At 49.9% G+C, this 21,772-nt stretch overlaps 1 protein-coding gene across 1 annotated transcript in view; it reads left to right on the plus strand.

The window, feature by feature from the left end:
- Positions 1 to 21,772, plus strand: part of ADGRB1 (adhesion G protein-coupled receptor B1) — a 383,634-nt gene that overhangs the window by 84,756 nt on the left and 277,106 nt on the right. The window contains exon 2 of the mRNA XM_050940709.1: positions 16,151 to 17,066. Coding sequence (XP_050796666.1) covers positions 16,322 to 17,066 — 745 coding nt within the window. The 5' untranslated portion in view covers positions 16,151 to 16,321. The remainder of the gene's footprint in view (positions 1 to 16,150; positions 17,067 to 21,772) is intronic.

A 21,772-nucleotide genomic window follows, 5' to 3' on the forward strand; every position in this document is an offset into this window, starting at 1 on the left:
TGGACTGCACCCTCAGCAAGTTTGCAGATGACACTAAACTGGGAGGAGTGGTAGATATGCTGGAGGGTAGGGATAGGATACAGAGAGACCTAGACAAATTAGAGGATTGGGCCAAAATAAATCTGATGAGGTTAAACAAGGACAAGTGCAGAGTCCTGCACTTAGGACAGAAGAATCCCATTCACTGTTACAGACTAGGGACCGAACAGCTAGGAAGCAGTTCTGCAGAAAAGGACCTAGGGGTTACAGTGGATGAGAAGCTGGATATGAGTCAACAGTGTGCCCTTGTTGCCAAGAAGGCTAATGGCATTTTGGGCTGTATAAGTAGGGGCATTGCCAACAGATCTAGGGACGTGATCATTCCTCTCTATTTAACATTGGTGAGGCCTCATCTGGAGTACTGTGTCCAGTTTTGGGCCCCACACTACAAGAAGAATGTGGAAAAATTGGAAAGAGTCCAGCGGAGGGCAACAAAAATGATTAGGGGACTGAGCACATGACTTACGAGGAGAGGCTGAAGAAACTGGGATTATTTAGTCTGCAGAAGAGAAGAGTGAGGGGGGATTTGATAGCTGCTTTCAACTACCTGAAAAAGATTCCAAAGAGTATGGATCTAGACTGTTCTCAGTGGTAGCAGATGACAGAACAAGGAGTAATGGTCTCAAGTTGCAGTGGGGGAGGTCTAGGTTGGATATTAGGAAAAACTATTTCACTAGGAGGGTGGTGAAGCGCTGGAATGGGTTACCTAAGGAGGTGGCGGAATCTCCTTCCTTAGAGGTCTTTAAGGCCCAGCTTGACAAAGCCCTGGCTGGGATGATTTAGTTGGGGTTGGTCCTGCTTTGAGTAGGGGGTTGGACTAGATGACCTCCGTAGGTCCCTTCCAACCCTGATATTCTGTGATTCTATAGAAGGCCATTTGCAGAGGTAGGAATCAACTCCAGAACTCCTGGCGTCTAGTTTAGTATCTTAACCACAAGACCAGCCTTCCTCTCTGGGTTTGTCTAGACTTATTCTAGTAGAAGCTAAGGTGTATACTGGTACTACTCACTGTATGGACATGCCTATTCTGGAATTAGTGGGAAGGCATACTTACCTAGATATTTTGGTTTAACTTTACCAGTGGCACTTTCCTGTGTAGACAAGCCCTTGGTCTTTGTGGCCCATTCAGTCTCTGACCTCTGTTAAGATGGACAGCAAGAGGGCAAATTAGCATTTTGTAGCCATGTGCATTGCTGTGTGTTAGGAACCAAAGCAGAGAGCACTTGTCAATTGTACCTAGCTCTCAATGGGAGCTTTTTCTCATGACCAACCTGCACTGGATTTAATCTGGTGACCTAGCAGTGAGAGACTTCATACCCCATTACCAATGCCCTCGAGAGTCCACCACACCCAGTCCTGAGGTGCTCAGCTGGGGTAGACACTGGGTGAATAAGGACTCATAGACTTTAAGGTCAGAAGTGACCTTTATGGTCATCTAGTCTGATCTCCTGCACATCGCAGGTCATAGAACTTCACCCACCCACTCCTGTAATAGACCCTCTAAGCTCTGGCTGAGTTACTGATGTCCTCAGATCATGATTTAAAAACTTCAAGTTACAGAGAGCCCACCATTTACACTAGTTCAGACCAACAAGTGACCTGTGCCCCACGCTGCAGAGAAAGGTGAAAAAACCTGAGGGTCTCTGTCAATCTGACCTATGGAAAATTCCTTCCCGACCCCAAATATGGCAATCAACTAGACCCTGAACATGTGGGCAAGACCCACCAGCCAGACACATGTGTCATAAACAGATAGTTAAGGGTTAATGTCTCTTTTACCTGTAAAGGGTTAACAAACAGGGAACCAAACACCTGACCAGGGGACCAATCATGAGACAAGATACTTTCAAATCTCAGTGGAGGGAAGCCTTTGTTTGTGTTTTTTGGGTTTTGCTTTGTTCTCTCTGGGTCCTGGAAGGGGCTAGACGTGCAACCAGGTTTCTTGCCAATCTCCCTGCTACAGTCTCTTATATATTCAGAATAGTGAGTATCTAGTAAGGATCAGGCGGTTATAGTCTTTTTAATTGGTTTTCTTTATTTGCAAATGTGTACCTGGCTGGTAGAGTTTTAATGCGTATTTGGCTGAAAGTATTTTAAATTGCATTTCTGCTGGAGGAGGCTTTTTCTCCAGTTTCTAGAAGCTGACAGACCCTGTAATATTCCATCTTGAATTTACAGTGATTTTCTTTATTCTTTTTTTCTTTTATTAAAAGTTTTGCTTTTAAGACCTGTCTGATTTTCCCCCTTGTTGAGGCTCAAGGGAATTGAGTCTGTACTTAACAGGGAAGGAGAAGGGAGGGGGGAAGGGTGGAATCCCTTTGTTTTAGATTCACGGAGCGTGAATCTGTCTATCTCTCCAGGAGACCTAATTTCTCTGTGTTGTGATTCAAGGAGTTTGAATCACAGTGATCTTCCAGGGTAACCCAGGGAGGGGAAGGCTGGGAAAGGCAATGGTGAGGAAAGGGGTTTACTTTCCTTGTGTTAAGATCCAGGGGGTCTGGGTCTTGGGGGTCCCCAGGGAAGATTTTGGAGGGACCAGAGTGTATCAGGCACTGGAATTCCTGATTGGTGGCAGCTTATCAGATCTAAGCTGGTAATTAAGCTTAGAGGAATTCATGCTGGTACCCCAACTTTTAGACTCTAAGGTTCAGATTGGGGAAATATACCATGACAACATGGGAAAGAATTCTCTGTAGTAACTCAGAGCTCTTCCCGTCTAGTGTCCCACTACCGTCTGTTGGAGATATTTGCTGCTAGCAGTCGCAGATCTGCTACATGCCATTGTAGGCAGTCTTGTCATACCATCCCCTCCATAAACTTAGCCAGCTCAGTCTTGAAGCCAGTTAGGTTTCTTGCCCCTACTGCTCCCCTTGGGAGGCTGTTCTAGAACTTCACTCCTCTGGTGGTTAGAAACCTTCATCTAATTTCAAGCCTAAACGTGTTGATGGCCAGTTTATATCCATTTGTTCTTGTGTCCACATTGGAGCTTCACTTAAATACCTCCTTTCTCTCCCTGGTATTTATCCCTCTGACATATTTATAGAGAGCAGTCGTCCCTAACCTCTTCCTTCTTTTGGTTAGGCTAAACAAGCTGAGCTCTTTGAGTCTCCTCTCGTAAGGTAGGTTCTCCATTCCTCTGATCATCCTAGGAGCCCTTCTCTGCACCTGTTCCAGTTTGAATTCATCTTTGTTAAACATGAGAGACCAGAACTGCCCAAGAACAGCTCCTAGTAAAGAGGGGACTGGGGAAGTGCTTTATGCTGTGCAGGGTATGTGCTCAGTTGGGCTACTCTTCTCCCCTGCACCATTGGTTTGTTGTGGGATTGGTTCATGAATGCTAGTGGGTTGCTTTGTTATTGTAGGGTTGCTCACAAGCCCTTGGGCTATACATGCTGATTTGTGATGGCTGGGTCACTCTGAACTGGCAGATATTGTTATTTTATTGGGATAGGGAAAGGGGCACCATCACTGAAGCTTTTATTTTGAAGGGAACAAAGAACATAATAAAGTATGTGTGTTTTGGAAGCTGAGGAGAGAGGGGAAAGAGTAGGTCCGATTGTAGATACATTCCATTTAACAGCTCCATGTGTATTACTTAGTGGCCAAACCCCAAGCACTGGCTAGAGTTTACAGATCTCTTGATGGATTTTCCCCTGCCCTGGCAGCCCCTCTCTCCAGTTCACATCTGTCTGCCTCCCAGGCAGAAGGGGAAACCCATACAAATGAAGGAGTGTCTGAAAGCACCAGCTCTGCTGTCACTTTCCATGATGAAACATCACCCGAGCCTTCTCAGAATAAATACAACCCTCCCTCCTTAGATCCTTCATCTTCATCAAGGTTATGTGCTGACAGCTAACTAACCCCAGTCCCACTCCAGCACATTCTTAATACTGCACAAATCACTCAATAACATCTGCTGACATCGTCTGTGATTAAAGAAGCCCCAGAAAGCACCCTTTGCCTCTCCTCCCAGCTAGCCCCTTCTCCCTGACCCGTCCAGCCCCAACTCCATCTCTCAAGGGCTCTGCAGAGGAGAAAATGGTTGAAATAAACGGGGACCTTTCTGCATCACTCTCCTTTACGCAAATCCCAGTGTTGCTGCTTCTCAGAGTTGATTGCTGGGGTGTGATTCATGCAGGAAATCATTCAAACTCATTTGTTCTTGTGCTGTGCTTGTGCCCCCACATGCGTGTGTGCATCTGGGTGTGAGCCTGCCTGTGTATCACTGCAGTAGTGCCTAAGGGCCCCAGTATGCCAGGCATTGCCCAGTCACTGATTAAAAGATAGTCTCTGCCCAGAAAGATTTGCAGCCTGAGAAAGTCCCTGCTCCCTCCAAATCAAGGGAACAGATAGAAGTGGTTCTGTGAAAGAAGAGGGATTGTCTTGTGGCTCATTCACCATGAGCACCTTGGTCTCTTTGCGACTCAGCTGCTCATCTGTAAAGTGGAGCTGACAGCTCTGCCCCACCTCAAAGGATGGTTGTGAAGGTAAATGCATTAAAGATTGTGGGGCACTTATGGATATGGGGGGCAAATTAAGTACCTAAGATGGATAAGAGCCCTGTGCCTTGACCCCCAGACCAGATATCGGGTAATTAACATTCTCTGTGGAGAAACGTCAGTCTCCAGGTCTGTAAAACCAGTATCTTTCATCTGGGCTAAATCTGCATACAATAAAGCATTGCACAAAGGTGCCCCATTTTACAGATGGGGAACTGAGGCACGGAGCGGGGAAGTGACTTAGCCAAGGTCCCACAGCAAGTCAGTGGCAAAACTGGGACTAAATCCCAGGTTTCTTGAATTCCTAATCCCATGCCCTGCCTGCTGGTTGAGGTTAAATGAAGGACTCTGCCTACTGTTTTCTTTTTTTTAAAAATGAGGTTTGGCAGGTACTCCGCATCCCCACTTGTGTGGTTACAATCCTCTCGCCGGATTTTGATCTGATCTGTGGCTAACTTATGCATCGCAGCACATTCTCTCTTCCCTACTCCGCTCTCCACTGTCTGAAGTTGAAGTGAGGCTGCACACAGGCAGCTGGAATCCAGAGCTGTAGACTCAGATTGACCCTGGGGCTTGGGTTAGCTTGGAAGCAGCTTTTTGGCCTTGGGGAAATGCAGTGCAAGAGCTGGAGTCTGGGACTCTGCCTCTGATCGGTTTCCCCAGCTCTCGGGGTGGATTCAGCTCCATCTCTCGCACAGCTACGGCCCATGATCATTTTGCACATGATCCTTTGCGTACTTCCCCCCTGCCCCACCTCCTGACCCAGGGCTCCCCCTCTCCAGTGGGTTTGCCCCTTCATGTCTCCCTGAGCTTCCGAGGGTTCCCTTTGCCCCATGGTGCAAAGTGTGTCTCTTTGTGTTACAAACTGGCTCTCCTGCATCCAGGCTCTGTATCCGTCTGTGTTGATCCATAAGGGGTATGGGTCAGCTGAAGTGCAGCCTGATGTGCCACATCTGGCTATGACCCCATCAGGTCTCCTGAGCTCTGCGGGGCAAAGCCTATTTAATGTGGGGCTAGGAGAGCTTCAGTGGAGAGCCCAATGTTGTAGGAAGTGGTGATGGTGATCCAACGCTGACAGGTAGCACCTTTTCCTGTGAGCCGATGCCCAGGGGTCACTTTACACAGCCTAATGTTAGCAGGACAGCCTGTCTTGTCAATGATAGAAACTGCAGCATTGGCCACTGGTAACCATTAAAGATCCTGCAGCACTTTTGCAAGAGCTGGGTGTATTAATGCTAATCATCTGCTATGATTGATTACAGTCCGCTTTCCCTAAGTCCCCGGCAGGTTCCGTTGTATTTAACGTTCTCCTTCACTTTCTCTTCTTGACTGTTGCGTGCTGTTCCTGGGAGCTGTTTAGCTGCGGCTGCAATTCATCCCTGAGGCTGGATGCCCTTTGCTGTGGATTTCAAAGCACTTGGGGATGAAAGATGCTGCTGGATATAAATACAAGTAATTACTATAACTGGCGGATCTGGAACAAGCTTTCCTGGGACTCCTCTGTTCATGCCCACCCCTATACACACATCTGGAGAATCTGAATGCATAGAGTTTAGAGGCAGTAGGTGGGTCTCTGGGATGGGAAGACACGGGGGAGCCCATCCATGATGGCAAAGGGCATTTAAAGTGCAATTCAGGCAGCAAAATGCGAGAGGAAGACTAGAGAATCTTGGCAAGCAGAGTGTCTCATCTACCGTTCTGTCAGCATGGGATTGTTTCTTCTTCAGTGGCGACTTCCATTCAAACATCTCCAGGCACTTTGTCGGTGTAAGTCAAGCCCCTACGTGTTACCCATATGTAGATGAGTAGCAATATCCCCATGTTACACCTCAGGAGTAGGGCCGGGGACCCACCGGACACCAAGTGCCTTACTCAGTCCATCTTCTATTGATTTTCTGAGTCTAGATCTCATGACTCGTTCCAAAGGGATCAAGTGGCTCCTTGTCTACCTAGCGCATTGAAATAGCTCTTATCACCACATAGCCAGATCCTCAGCTGGCCTACGCTGGAGTAGTTCTACTGAACTCAATGGACTGTGCTGATTTACACCACCTGAGGATCTGGCCGGTAGGATCTAAGAGTTGAATTGTCATCCAGGAAGAGCCAGGGAGTTTCCCTCATCCCTTGCCCAGAGATCCTCCTTCTTCTCTTTGTGATACACCTCGTCCTTTGACTTTTGTCAGACTCCTATATCTGAGTGAAGCTGCCGTGGCTTCTTATGGACAAAGTGCTGCTGGAAAGGGTCAGAGTGAGCTCATGGGCGGTGGGTGTGAAGCTTCCTCTTGAGGAGACTAGCCCCCTGCTTCGCCTCTTCCGGCCGAGGCCTCACTCTGACTTGCTGCTCTCAGCCACCCGTGTCCCCGGCTGGGGTGGAGGGTGGGGGGCCGAGAGCTTGACCCCACCTGGAGTCAAGCTCTCAGCCTCAGCTAGGAGCACGTTGGAGCTCTCTGTCTTGGACCTGGCTGGAGCTTGGTGCCCCTTCCCTGTTCCACTCAGGGCCCCGCCCAGGGCCCCACTCTATTCCACCCCTTCCCCCACAGCCCTGCCCATGGCCCTGTCCCCATTCTGCCCCTTCCCTTGCAGCCCCACCCCTGTTCCGCCCCCACTCCATCTCTTCCCCCCTGAGGCCCTGCCCCCCCCCATTGAGGCCCGGAGACCAGAGCGAGGTTTGGGGTGGCTTAATCTCTCCCAGCCTCTATTACGCGCTGCCTATGAGTGAACTCATCTTCTCCAGGAGGAAAGTCAGAGGGAAAGCAAAAAATAAGGAAACGAGGACCATAAAAAAGAAAAGGAACCAAAACCTCCAATAGCTGCTACCCCTTGAGATTGCTGGTGAGTTGATGGGCTTCACAAAGACGACTCCGTTCAGGCGTAGCTCCAAGATCAGTAGCAGGGGTGCTCTGGCTCAGTGTCTCTCTAGCTGGCGTTCCTGGTCTAGGAAACTGACACAAATGCACCCCAGCCTCATGCTCAGTTCCCTTCCATGCCTGGCGCTTTCCGTGTACCGCCGGGTGACAGATGCCATGTCGTTACTCTAGGCATTTCCACTGTGCATTGGCTGTTCGCTTCAGCAGAAAGAAGAAAATTCCCAGCTGGTTACAGCCTTCTCTGCTCTCAGTTCACCACAGATAAGGGCATGAATGTGTTTCTCAGACATTAAGACACTGAACCTTTAAGGGCTGTGCCATGAGAAAAGAGGGCTGATTGATACTGGGGAATTTCTTTGAAGAAACTGGAGGTCCCAAGGAAGATTTAGCATTCTGTGATTTGAGTTGTATCCCTGTAGGATGTTAGCCATGTTCCAAGAGGGGAGGGGCATATGGGGAATTAGAATCCTGTCATGTGGCACATTTAAGCTGGTAAGTGGAGCTGAAGGGGTGGAAATGGGGAAGCAGGAAGCCCCTGGAGTCCTGCAGGACATATCTGAGCTGTGGGGTAGAAGAGCAGTGGGTGCAGCGGAGTTTTTCCTTTATGGGAAGGTCCCGTGGAACGTGTTACAAAAAGAGACCCTTTCTGCAGTTATTTAACTGTAAGAGACACTGATAATGGTAGCCTACCATGTAGCTAACACTGAGGTAGCACTGCCCTCTGCTGGTCAGAATGAGAACTGCGAAACTATGAGTCATAAACCCTGATTCGGGCCCATCCAGAGAAAGATTCCCCATTAGCTTGTGTGGTCGTAACCTGTCCTTCCGAGGCAGGGCTACCTGAACTCAGTCCCTGCTTAGACACTGTTATTAATATTGGGATTAAAGGGCTGAATGTCTGTGAGGTGACATCTGTGGAGTGCTAGGTGGACATGGATGTGTTACTGTCTCATCGGGAAGGCAAGAGAGAGTGGTAGCAAAAGCACAGGGCTAGAACCTCATGTTAGTGCAAACAGGGAGAGAAGCTAGGTGCAGGCCACCAGAGAGAGTTCCTAGAGGAGCAACAGCAGTGATCCCAGGGCTGGAAGGACTTGATTTCCCAGGAAAGATGAAAAGAACTAATTGACTCTCCCAAGGGGAGAATTTGAATGTCTGTAAGAATGTGTCTGTAAGAATTTGAATGTCTGCAGACATTGCACACTCAGGGCACTAGGGGCTCCTGGGGAACAAAAGGCTATTTTCCTTAGAGAGCCTCTTTCAGTCTCTGTCACAACCTGTGTCCAGAAGGCAGACTGGAGAGGAAGGGTCTTGTGGTTAAGCTTCAGGAGCAAGACTTGGATGATCTCGTTTCAGTTCAGTGCTGTCACAGACTCTCTATGGGAGTGAGCAAGGCACATAGTCTCCCTGCGCCTGTAAAATGACAAGAGGAATACATCCTGTCTTCCTAGTGCCTCTCCGGTTAGACTGTAATGTGTTCAAGGGCTGTTTGTTACTGTGTTCGTACAGCACCTTGCACAGAGGGGCCCAGACTCTGGTGGGGGCTGCTAGGGGCTACTAGAATACAGATGACTAAAAAGTGGAGAGAGAAACAACCCAAGGTGGCTACTTTGCCCTGGCTCCTGCAGTACCCTTGTGCCAGGCTGATTGCATAAGCAATTGGAGCCAAGGTCTTTTCTAGCTCTGTCTGCCTAGCTCTCTGCTTTAGCTCTGTTACACACACAGTTAAACCAGGGACGGTACTTTCACTCTGAACTTGCCAGACTCTTTCTTGCCTTTAGACTGTCAGGAATAAATTCTGACTCATGTGGGGGCAAAAATCTGTTCCTCTTCGAATGTTTATCCTTGCCGAGGTGAGGGAGCCAGCTGTCACCATTCTGTGGTTGCTTTTCTGTCACAGTCGCTGCAGAGGTAGAGCTCGGGTCTTGTGTTTCACGCAAGCTAAAGAGGAGCCAGTGTCAGTGACAGATCCCGCTGTGATGGAAGATTGGATGGGTTGTGTCTGCTGTAGGCTGAAGTCAGGGGAATGGCATATTATGGTGTGTCTACATTGCATACTAATCCTGGGTTTGTGAAATCCGGGGCATATTATGGTGTGTCTACATTGCATACTAATCCTGGGTTTGTGAAATCTGGGTTTGGAGACTCAGTGTTTCCAAATCCATGCTTGAGTGTCCACACTGCATTGTAAACCTGGACCCAGGTCTCACAACTGTGCTAAAGTGTCCGTACTGCACTATATACACAGACCTCTTGGTTCGGGTCAGCGGCTTGACTTGTATCTACACTGCAAAACAAGAAGGTTTTGACTCGAATCACAGCAGGGCGGACTCAGGCTCTGACCCTGCCCCCTAGCAGGGTCCAAGGACGCAGGTCCTGAGCGCTTACTGATCTGAGTCAGACTGCTTTGTGTGTGGACGGAAGTGGGAACTTGGACTCAAACCTGAGTCAGAGCCCGGATGCTGTGTGCATTGTAGACACATCCACAATACTTGAGCAGTCTGTCTTTCTGTGTAATTAGAAGGCAGATCGGTACTTCCACGGGCATATTCAGCCAAACTGCTATTGACTTCACTTGAAGTTTGGCCTGTGTAAAGCTTGCGGGATTGGGCCCTTAGCCAGTACATTGCAGTATGCCGGTCTGCCCACACACTGCTGGGTTTATAGCGCATTGTGCTGGAGATCCAGGTGTTCGTGCATTTATTTTTTCTCTTAACATTTCCCACTTGAGCAAGGATGAGTTGAAGGAGAAAAAAATATGTTTCTATTTCTTATGGTAAACCCTTCCAGATGGGAAGATGGGACTACGTGCAGAGGAAATCAATCCTGAGGCCTAACAGCTGTAACGCAGTGTCCCATTAACGGGTCTGTTTAGTTAAAGTTTGTTGGCTTTTACAACATGAATCCTGGAGCGTCTGAGGCAGTTAGAGGCTGGCAAATGTTATTTATTATTTACCTGGGCCAGGCTGCCCCTTATGCAGGAAAACCTGCTTTGCAGGGGACAGGAGACTGGGGGAGTTCCAACTTGTAGAATCTCTTTGGGGTTCGGCCTTTAAATTACTGGATCTCAGGACACCTGTCACTGTACCTACCCCTGTTCCTGGCCCTCTTGCCCTGCCACATTGACGTGGCATCTCTGCCAGTGACCACTTCCAAAACCATGTATAGGGAGTATTTCACTGTGAGAGAGACCAGATATTCCTAGCTGTGTCAGCATTACCTCACCAGGGGGTTCTCCACAGAAATAAAGCATGGCATGATGTCATGGACCATGGCTTTCCCCCTCACAAGCAGCATGGCTTGATTCCCATGGAGGGGCTTCCTTAGGGTCAAAGAAAAGGGAGAATTGCTGGGGAATCTCTTCATCCTTTCTTCTTTGCTCCTTTGGAATCAGACACTTAAGCAGGGCTCCCACTGCTCACTGAAGCAGAGGAGATGATAGAAAGCCTTAGCCTTAGCAATTGTGAATCATGGTGACCTGTCTTGGTGCTCATGGGGTCCCTGGCTGATGCGTGCAAGTTGCATTATAATTAAACATCTCTTCCTGTCCCCACCCTGGTCTGTTTCCTGAAATCTGGTTCTGGAGAGTGGCATGGTTTAAAGCATGTTAGAAATCTGGTTAAGCTGTGGAGTTTGTCATAGAGAAATCTGGGCTATCAAGTTTGGCAAGACTATCAGCTGGTGTCCTGGGATTCAGATTTCTGACAGATTAAAGTACAGATGGATTCAATTTCCATGCCAATTAGTGTCTGAGCTAACAGAATGCTAGGACACCTAGCACTCTGCTTGCATAGAGTTTTCACAGCGACTTTAAGTGGAGATAAACCCAGGCTGCAGAAGTCAGATCTACCTTTTGAACCTTCTCAAAGCTCAGAGATGTTCAGATTGTGATTTTGGTTTGCCCTGTAACACTGCCTGCAGTGACTCAAGAGCATGAGGACCAACCTCAGGGCAGACTGACAGGAAGCAGGGTACCAACCCCAAATTGGTTGCGAGTTGTATATTTAGATTTCATTGACTGATTATCATGTGTAAACTCCTGAGGCACTGTAACAGGCTAAACACGGAGTCACAGGCTTCTTGGGTACTCAGATCTATCTTGTCTCCCAGATAAGTTTACTTTTATGCTAGATGGTCCCTTCCACCAAGAATCATAGCTATATCCAGGTTACTCCCAGTCCCAAAGGACCAGTCACTTACCCCAGGTCAATTGCACTTTAGATCTTACACCAAAGACAACCTTGTAGCCAATCCTATAATAAACTATATAAACATTTATTAAGTAAGAAAAGGAGATGAGAGTTATTTACAAGGTTGAAGTAGGTAAACATATATACACAAATCAGTTAGGGTTTTAGTAACAGAAACATCTGTAATAAGCAAGCTGTATAAGTCCTTTAGAGCTAACCCAGGCTGAACACTGGGGATCTCTTGCTTATGCCTAGGAAACTTTCCTCCCCCGCCCCCAGTCCAAGAAGCATAGAGATACAGCTCCTTCTTGTTAGGGGTTTTTATCCCCTTCCTCCCATGTGTTTTCATCTGTGAACTCAGCTGATAGGAAGAATCCATGTGCCTAATTCATAGTCATGGGCAGGGGAAGGGGGGAGGAAGGCAGAAAACAATGTATTTTGTCCTCTTTAATGTTCCACAACAGTCCATCTAGGGGATGGACCTTCCCCGTTGGGCAGGATGTAACACCTTTTGCTGGAGATCAGCACTTCACGCTAATCAATGTCTTTCTCTTGTCTGGTGATTTACACAGTCACAGAGCCTCATAATACAACCACTCAAATTGCACCTTACAATACTGGTTACAGATGCTGTGAGATTAGCGCATGCAACAATTTACAAGAATTCAATAAGGTCTTAACACTAACCACATTCTTATCATCCTAATACCTATTTGAACAGTACCAACACACAGGTGAGCCGGGCTGATTCCAGCCACGTATTTCTCAGTGTTTAGCAGAGACGTGGGGACCTTGGCATGAGCTGACACCGGGCCTGCCTGTGTCATAGACCCTTATAGAGCTGGGAATCAAGCACAAAATTAGGCTCTGGAGTGTGGATGTTGGACTAGGGTTTACGGGGATTGGGCCCATCTCTATTTGTATGGTGTCTGATGGTGAGAGAGCTCAACTGAGTGAATTCGAGATCTGCTGGAAAATTGGGTGTATAGCTCGACATGGAAAATTCCTGATGTGTCAGAAATCTGACTGTACAGAGCCCTCTTACAGGCTAGCAATGAACTGACTGGCTGCAGGAACATAGGTCAGTGGAAACTGAGTGCATTTGAGTAACTGATGTGTCCTGCTGTGAACTGTGCTCTGAGCACATATATGCCCATAACTGGCCTAAGGCAGGAGTTCTCAAATGTTTCCTAGCGTGAACAACATTGTTAGAGAGAGTGTTGTACAAAGCATATCCCTTTTCCCCTTGGCGATCATGTATCATTCCTGTAGGAACTACACCAAGAGCTTACAGGGCTAATTCACATTAGGGGAGTATTTATATATTTTTAAACTTTCTTGTAATGCAGATTTTTAACAGAGAGCGCGATTAAGCAGTGGAATAGCTCACCCAGGGCTGTGGTGGATTTTCCATCGCTTGTAGTCTTTTAATCGAGAAGGCACAGCTTTCAGAAAGATCTGCTCTACTTTGACCAGAAGTTAAGGGCTAGGTGTGGGAATCTCTGGTTGGGTTCTCCGGCCTGTGTGATGCAAGGGGTCAGGCTAGATGATCATAATAATTCCTTTTGGCTTTAAAATCTGAGGAGCTGGCACCATGGGACCAGCCTGTGCTGTCTGGACCACAGTTGGAGAATCATTGCCATCAGACAATGGCAACCATCTGCATATGAGACAAGGATGCTGGCAGGTCCCCCATGCGCTGCTGTGCCATCTGCCAGGCCTAAAGATGGGGTGACCTGCTTTAATCTGCCCTCTCTCAAGGGAGCGCATGGCACCATTCCCTCTCTCATGACCAGGCCTCCAGTTTGCAGTCACCCTGACTGGAGCATGGGGACCCCTGGTGCATCCTGGGGGAACATCAGATAGATAGAGGGGCTGAAGAGGTTTGGTTTGGTGATGATGTAATCCCACTCACCCCCCTCGCCCAATGAGGGCATGGGCTGGCAATGCAATCAGCTCCCCCCAAGGGGGTCAGTGCCTGTATCTCCCCACCCTGCCCTTAAGGTGATAGGGTCTCCTAAAAATGTTGGAGTGCCCCTCTTCCAGCTCCCTGTGGGTTCCCTGTGCCTCAGTATCTCCAAAGGCTTCAGAGCAGGCTCTGCACTGATCTGCCTGCTGTGGCTACTCCTCAGCTGGTGGGGAGCTCCAGGAGGACTCTGTCCCCAGATCCCAGAGTCAGGCGAAGAGACTTCAGTTTATCTTGACACCCCCCACCCTTTTCTCCCTTTTCCCAACTAGCCCCAGCAAGAACTTTGTGTGTGGGTGGGTGGGGTAGGGGATGGAGTGGCTGAAGGGGCAGAGGGGAAGGTGTCCTGTGGGCAGTGGGGGGCACAGGAGCAGGAGTCTCTTAGGTAGTGGAGGAGCCCTCTGGGAAGTGGTGAAAAGGAAGGAAGGGGCCCATTGGGCTGTGTGGGGAAGAAAGGTGGGTGGGAGGTTAGAATCCTTGGGCAGTGCTGGAGGTTTATGGGGGGCATAGACCCTTGGGCATGTGGGGGCTCAGGGGGAAAGGTTATGACCTTTGGGCAGTTTGGAGGTACACAGGCGAGAAGGGCCATTGGGCAGTGTGGAGGGCACATGTGGGGGGAAGGACCCTTGGGCATTGGGGGAGCCCACAGAAGGGGTTAGGACCCTAGGGTAGTGGGGGGGGGGCACATAGAGGAGAGGACCCTGGGACAGCAATGGGGGATGCCCGGGGGCGGAAAGGATCCCTGGGAAGTGGTGGTGGGCGTGGTGGGGGACCCTAGGATAGTGAGGGGGATGCAGGGAGGGAAGGGGAAGGATCCTTGGAGCAGTGGAGGGGGGGCCCACGGTGGGGGGAGGATCCTGGGGCAGTGGCATGGGGGCCATGGGAGAGACTGGGACCTTAGGATAGTGTGGGGGATGCACGAGGAGAAGGATCCTGGGGCAGCGCTGGGGGACGCCCGCGGGGGGGGGGGAATAATTCAGGGGCGGGGGGGGGCCACGGGAGAGGTTAGGACCATAGGATAGTGTGGGGGATGGATGGGTGGGGGAAGGATCCTGGGGCAGCGCCGCTGGGGGACGCACGGGGGCGAAGGATCCTTGGGGCAGCGGTGGGAGGTGCACGGGGAGGGGAGGATTCCGGGGCAGCGGTGGGAGGTGCACGGGGGAGGGGAGGATCCCCGGGGCAGCGGTGGGGGGCGCACGGGGAGGGGAGGATTCCGGGGCAGCGGTGGGGGGCGCACGGTGGGGGGAGGATCCTGGGGCAGTGGCATGGGGGCCATGGGAGAGACTGGGACCTTAGGATAGTGTGGGGGATGCACGAGGAGAAGGATCCTGGGGCAGCGCTGGGGGACGCCCGCGGGGGGGGGGAATAATTCAGGGGCGGGGGGGGCCACGGGAGAGGTTAGGACCATAGGATAGTGTGGGGGATGGATTGGGGGGGGGAAGGATCCTGGGGCAGCGCCGCTGGGGGACGCACGGGGGCGAAGGATCCTTGGGGCAGCGGTGGGGGGCGCACGGGGGAGGGGAGGATTCCGGGGCAGTGGTGGGGGGCGCACGAGGAGGGGAGGATCCCCGGGGCAGCGCGGGGAGTGCACGGGGGGAAGGATCTCGGGGCAGCGCGGGGGGCGCACGGGGAGGGGGAAAGGATCTCGGGGCAGTGGTGGGGGAGAGGAGGAGAAGGGGTTGGGGGTAGAGCGCCCTGGCCGGCGGGGCTTGGAGCGCAGCGCTGGGCACAGGTTGCTGGCTGCGCCCCTCTCCATCCTGCGGGGGCGCAGCGCAGCGCAGGGGCGGCTCGGGCGTGGGCGGCCGCGGGGCTGTGCGGGGCGCGGGGAGGGGGGCGCTGAGGAGCTCGCTGGCTGCCACTGGAAGCAGGGCTGCGGGCTCCGTGGGTATCAGGACGGGCAGCGGCCGGGGCTCCCCGCCGCGGGACCGAGCTCCCCAAGTCGGCGCGGGGACTAAGGGGCAGCCTCCGCCACGGGACCCACCCCTGCCCCGCCGCCGGGCCCCGCGGGGCGCCCCGCATGGCTAGGGGGCGAGGCGCGGGGCTGGGTCCCCGGGCGCCACGGGCGAGCGGGAGGGGAAGGACGGAGAGAGGCGCACAGGGTGGAGGGGGGACGCCGCAGCCCGCCTGGAGTGGCAGAGCCCCGCTGACCGCGGCGTGCAATGCAGCCGGAGCTCCGCGGCGGAGCAGGAGCCCCTGGCCGCTGGGCAGGCGAGGGCTCCGGCTGGGCTTTGTCCGGGCAGCTGGGGTCAGGGGCTTCCGCGGACTAAATCCAAACTCCCTGCCCCTCTCCCCCGCAGCCCGGGCTCCGCAGAGCGGGAGGTCTGCGTGCGGGGCCGGTCACCGCGCAGGGGGAGGCGCCGCTGAGATCCGCTTAGCTGAGAACATCGAGCGACCTCGATCCTGTGCTGGAGGCTGCCCAGCATCGTCCCCGGGACAACTTCCTGCCTGGGAGGGGGCCGGCGCGTCTCTCGCAGCCGTGCCGGGGGCGGGCAGGGGTGTGGGGAGAAAACTGATGCTCCCCCGAGTCTCAGCGCCGGTCTGTGTTACTGAGAATGAATAAACTCCCCCTCTTCTCTTTCTTTTCTTTCCCAGGCGTTGCTTATGGCCACAAGGGGGAGCCCAAGTCCGAACATGGGAAGATCGGATTGATTTCGCATAGAGTCTCATAAACTCTCTCTTTTCCTCTAAGCTTGCACCTGTTATGTCCAAGATCTGGCACCTGCCTGACAATTACTTTGAGTTCCATAGGACCAGAGACCTAGGATGAGGAGCACTGGCTTTGCCCTGAACCTGCTTTTGATATCACCACTCTTCTTAGTGTGGACAGTGGTCGCCCTCGACCTAGGACAAACTCCTTGCACCACCCTGGTCCAGGGGAAATTCTTCGGGTATTTCTCTTCCTTTGCTGTCTTCCCATTGAACTCCTCTCTGTGCTCTTGGATTATCCAGAATCCGGACCCTAGGAGGTACACCTTGTACATGAAGGTCTTGAAACCCACTGGCATATGTGACCACCAGCCGATACGCACCTACCAGTTCGACTCTTTCCTGGAGTCCACCCGCACTTACCTGGGCATGGAGAGCTTCGACGATGTGCTAAAACTGTGTGACAGTTCCACTAGGTACTCCTTCCTCCAGTCCAACAAGCAGTTCCTCCAGATGAAGCAGACCATGTCCCCGGCAGAAGATGGGCACGTGCGACGGAAGCCCACCAAGGCTCAGGAGCGGGACTTCTCAGTGGAGTACCTGGTGGTGGGCAACAGGAGCCCTAGCAAAGCTGCCTGCCAGATGCTCTGCCAGTGGCTGGACACCTGCCTGTCCACCAGCAGCAGCTCCCACCCCTGTGGCATCATGCAGACTCCTTGCTCTTGCTCCGGAGGGGAGGTGCTGGATCAGCCCAGTGAGATGTTGGGGCTACCCAAGAAGAAGGAAGATTGTTTTAAGGATGGGATTTATTTGGAAAACTGCCTGAGCAGCCCGAAAGACAGCAGCCAGGTGGAGTTCCTAGGTAAGTGCTGAAAGCTGTTTGTGGTTTGGGTGGAAGCGGGAGCATGCACAGTGGATCTCTCCTGGCCTATTTTGTTTTTGAGACTGCGCCCATCTCCATGGTGTCTGAGCCTCCTGCTCCCTCATCTTAAAGCCGTTATCCATCCTAAGCAGGATCAGTAATTCCAGTGGCAGTTGATTAGCATGTAACTGAAATGGGGAACAGATTAACAGGGATAAGCTCAGGTTGCTTTCATTGTTTCTCAGGCTTCGTGCCTTATTTATTTGTTTCTAATGGAGCCTCAGTGATGATTTGAGATTCTTATCCATTAAGAAGCAGGTTTCAAAAGCCCCCTAACCCCACAATAAACCATGGCCTGAAGGGACCATGACTCAAGTCACCTCTCACGTCAGGTTCCACTGTGCAGCCTCATCCCCATTTAGTGTAGAGGAAATATGTAATCTGAAGTGACTTCCAGGGCTGGATAGGACTGACACCAAACCGAAACAACATGAATGGAGATTTTGATCACGGTCCCATCTATAACTGTAAAAGCTCTTCAGTACTGTAGCTGAGGGCAGGTGATACATGTTTTCTCCCTCTTTCTTTGCTGTGTTTCTTTCTCTAGCGATTCCTGGAGTCCACAGCATGTGCTTTGCATGGGAATAGATAAAAATAGGAGCCTGTGAGGCAGATGGGGATGGGATGTAATGGACTGAACACAAGACTGAAAGCTGGGGACTCCTGCTCCTAATCTCAGCTCTTGTGCTGATACCTGCTTGTGTCAAAGTCGCTTAACCTTTCTGCATTGTTGACATGAAGGGAATGGTTTTGTACTTTCAGAAGCAGCGTATGTTTGTGGTGCTGTCTGAAGATAGATCCCATTAATCTCCTAGAACTAGACAGGAATGAGGAGTCTCAGACTCTCCAGCTTCAAAACAGGGCTTCTTGCCTCTATTTTTGTGTCTGCATAAACCATTTTGGTTTGTTTATTCCTTCTCAGTTCCTGACCAAGCTGTCAGCAAGGAGCTGGTTCAAAACTGAGACGTGATACTAGAAATGGGTCTGACCCAAACACCCCCACACCTTGGAGCACTTCTGATCTGCACCTGAATTTCACAGCTGTCTCTTTAAAACCCCAGAGTCAAACAGCCTTCCAGATCATGGGAAAGTTTGGATCTAGATTTGAAATGTGTGGCTCATGCTTGGCTCTATACAATATCCAGCTCAGGAGTGGCCCCAGGCTAACCCTTGTGGTAGAGAAAGAGGCAGGACTTGGTTATAATGAATTTAAAGGAGGTTTTCCAATGAGGCTGCTGAACACAGATGAACCTTATAATGCCCAGTATTCTCACACAGGGTATCTTTTTAGTCCTGGCTTGGCTCTAGCTATTGCAGAAGGATTACACTAGAAGTGCTTCAGTGTTGATTCTGTGGGAGCTTTTGTATCTCAGGTGAGTTTTGAATCAATATGCTCAATATTGGAGCTGAGCAAATAAATCCTAAGAAGGCAGTCACTTGTCTCTTTTCCTGTTTATGAGCAGCTTGTGAAATTTGGTATTCAAGAATTTCCACAAATTTCTTTGTGAGATGTTTTTTCTCTACACGAAGAATTTGCAAAGAGTTCCATGTGACTGGTTTTGTGTAGCGCTGGTTAGTTCCATAAATCACGCCATTCCCTTATAGGATGATTTATGCATTCAACCAACACATCATGACCTTTTCTTTATTTTATTATTACAACTGAAGGTGAAATTCAAAATTAGCTTTTTGGCAAATACTGGAGCATTAAAGCTTTATATTGGCTTTTTGTGAGGCTCTCTGGTAAAGTTTGAGCACTTGAATGTTCCTGGAAGACAAATATGAACGAGTCTCTGATGTGGAATGAATCAAAGCTCTTTATGGATGTCAAATATTTGTGGATTTTTTTTGGCCCCTATTCATATCTGCACAATATTAAAGATAAAGAACTAGCAGTTTCATTGACTGAATCCCACCGATGTGAAACTAATTAACACTTGCTAAATATCCCGTGTCTGCATGCAATGGCCTGCCTGAGTCCCTGGTCAATTTTGGTTGCTGCAAAAGCTGGGTGAGGAAAATATAGGGTTCCACCTCAGATATTGAACCAATAATTTCTGCCAGTATTTTTCAGGCTGAACCTTTGACTCCGGCTCCTTAATTATTGGTGGTGGTTCTTGTTTTGCATTACTAACCTTTTTCCTTTCCCAAAGTCATGTTTTCTTCATGGTTTCTCACTGCAGAGCCTTCAAAGCCAATGGGTTTGAGCCATATAAATGTAGCTGAGTGATCTGGGGCAAGTAGGAAATGCTCGTTAGTGGTCTCGGGGATTTTTCCATGGATTTCTAGATGTCACCCCCAAAGAGAGCAGACAGACCTGTCCTCCAGCTCTCGTTTGGACATGGGACATTTCAACAGCAAGTGGGGACCTGCGGTGTCCTTGAGCCCAAGGTATTAGGTAGCCTCCAGAATTCCCTCCAACATGAGCTGGTGCGGTTCGGAAGATGGACTAGATGTTTTCAAAGGGGCCAGATCCTCAGCTGGTCAGCCCAGTTTTCACCTGCTGAGAGTATATGTCACCATCAGTCAGGGTTAGATGTTACCCTCTCCCCATTTCATAATCTCTAACAGGAATAGCTATGAAAGGCTCCAGGTGCATTCTCTTGGTGGATTACCTTTGTCTGGAAGCATCTGAAGGATGGCTTTGTGGCAGAAGAATAGGACTAAGAAACCTTGAGGTCGGCCACCAATTCCCTTGGAGACCTTCGGCAAGTAACTTAAACTCCTCGATCACAGCTTTGCTTTCCCCATCTATGAAGCTGACACAGTGACACTTACCTCTTAAGGTCATGAGAGGCTTAATTCATAATATGTTTGTGATTTGAGACCTCAGACAGAAAGGAGTAGTGAGGAGCAAAATTAGCCTCTGACCATGGTACCTCTCCTGCTTGTCGCTTACCATGGTACCTAGCATAAACACTAGGGTGACAAGCTGAGCGTGGTTGTCATTTGACCATATTCTCTGCTCCACTCCATAGGTCTTCTGCAGCAGGCAGTATCTCTGAGAGCAGGAAACTCATCTGTATGGATGATGCTGCGTTTATTGAGTGCAAACATCAAGGTGACTGAGAGGCTGTTTAGGACGAGGGGATAACTAGGAGTAATAGGATGCAAAGTGAACACTGGGTAAAACCTGCAGACAGTGAGATCTGTTGCTATAGGATAGCTCCCTGCAGGAAGAGGTGAGAAACCAGCACTTGAGACCTTAAAACTAGACTGGGCAAGGTTGAGAATGTTCTTCAGAGAACAAGGCAGCACTGAAATGTGCAGAGGACAGACAAAAAGGCATCTAATGGGTCTTTTCCATCCCTATGTTTGCATCTTCATATGTCATGATTTGGGGCTGACAGCTGAACTGATCATGCTTAGAGGCAGGATCCTATGTGAGTTGAGAGCTAATGCCATCTTCTTGCAAAGCGCTTCCACTGAAGTCACTGAGGGTTCAGGGTGTTCAGGACTGGGCACTAAATTTTACCTGCCTTTTGTATTCAGGAAGGGATCAAACTGAAGGTGCATTCCCCCTCATCCATCTCCCAGCAGCAACAACTGTTGGGCAAATGGGCTATTATGACATTTCCAAATGCAGGATTAATTTTACTGGATGAAAGAAACTGTTTTGGAGAGGCTACACTGGGCTATGGGAGAAAAAAAAAACTCTGGCAGGTTCCAGAGATGGCATTAGCTATGAAGATAGTTCTGCTTGTTGCTGCCCGTGGAGCTTATCCTGGTGATCAGCAGCAATTTGACGTGCGCTGGCAGCTGCAGCTTGCCTGTCATCTCCAATTTTGTAGCTTTGGGTACCTCGAGAGCTATTCAGGATTATACTGTTGCTGATGGACTGCACTGGTCGGAGAGAAGACTAGTGAGAATTAGTTAGGAGGGGAAGGATTACATTAGCTCACAGTGAAGAAAAATCAAATGTTACCCTCCCAGAATGACATGAGCAATGTGGGACAAAGGTTACCAGGTGGCGTGGCTGTGGAGGTTGTGCCTGAAATACAGTGTTTATGGGCGTGCTGTGTAGGTGGAGACTGTATTAGTGGGTGGAAAAGGTATTTGCACCTGGGGAATGGGGAAATTCCATGAACAAACTGCAATTTATGAGACAGACTCACAAATAGAGTGTAGACGAGAGGGAACAGCAATAGGAAATAAACATACATGTTGGGAGATTTTCAAAGACACAAAAGGCAGTCAGGTACCCGGCTCTCAAGTGAAATGCCAGGGCAGTTGGGTGCCTGACTCCAGTAAGTCTCCTCTGATAATCCCAGATATCAACTGGATTTACTGTAAACAGTAGGGCAGGTGTGAAACTTTCAGAACGACTCCAGCATGACAAGGTAATAAAATAAGGTTAAGTGGGTGCTTAAGTGTTTTGCTGAATTGGGCACTTAATTAGTACATAGCTAATTCTGTCCCAAGTTTATCTGCACCAGGAAAGAAGAATGGAAATCAAAGAACATTTAAAATACATGGAAGGGCAAAATGACTGGTAGCAGCAGCTATACCTACCATCTGCATAGTCTCCCTCCAGTGTGTACATGATGCTTACTCAGAGCTTCTGATTTCTAAAACCTGTTTAGCTGCTGTATGATCCTGAAATCCAGCATTTGTGCCTTCATCAGATGCTTTTAAAATACATGGGT

Source organism: Gopherus flavomarginatus, chromosome 2, assembly GCF_025201925.1.
Source record: "Gopherus flavomarginatus isolate rGopFla2 chromosome 2, rGopFla2.mat.asm, whole genome shotgun sequence".
Taxonomy (NCBI): domain Eukaryota; kingdom Metazoa; phylum Chordata; order Testudines; family Testudinidae; genus Gopherus; species Gopherus flavomarginatus.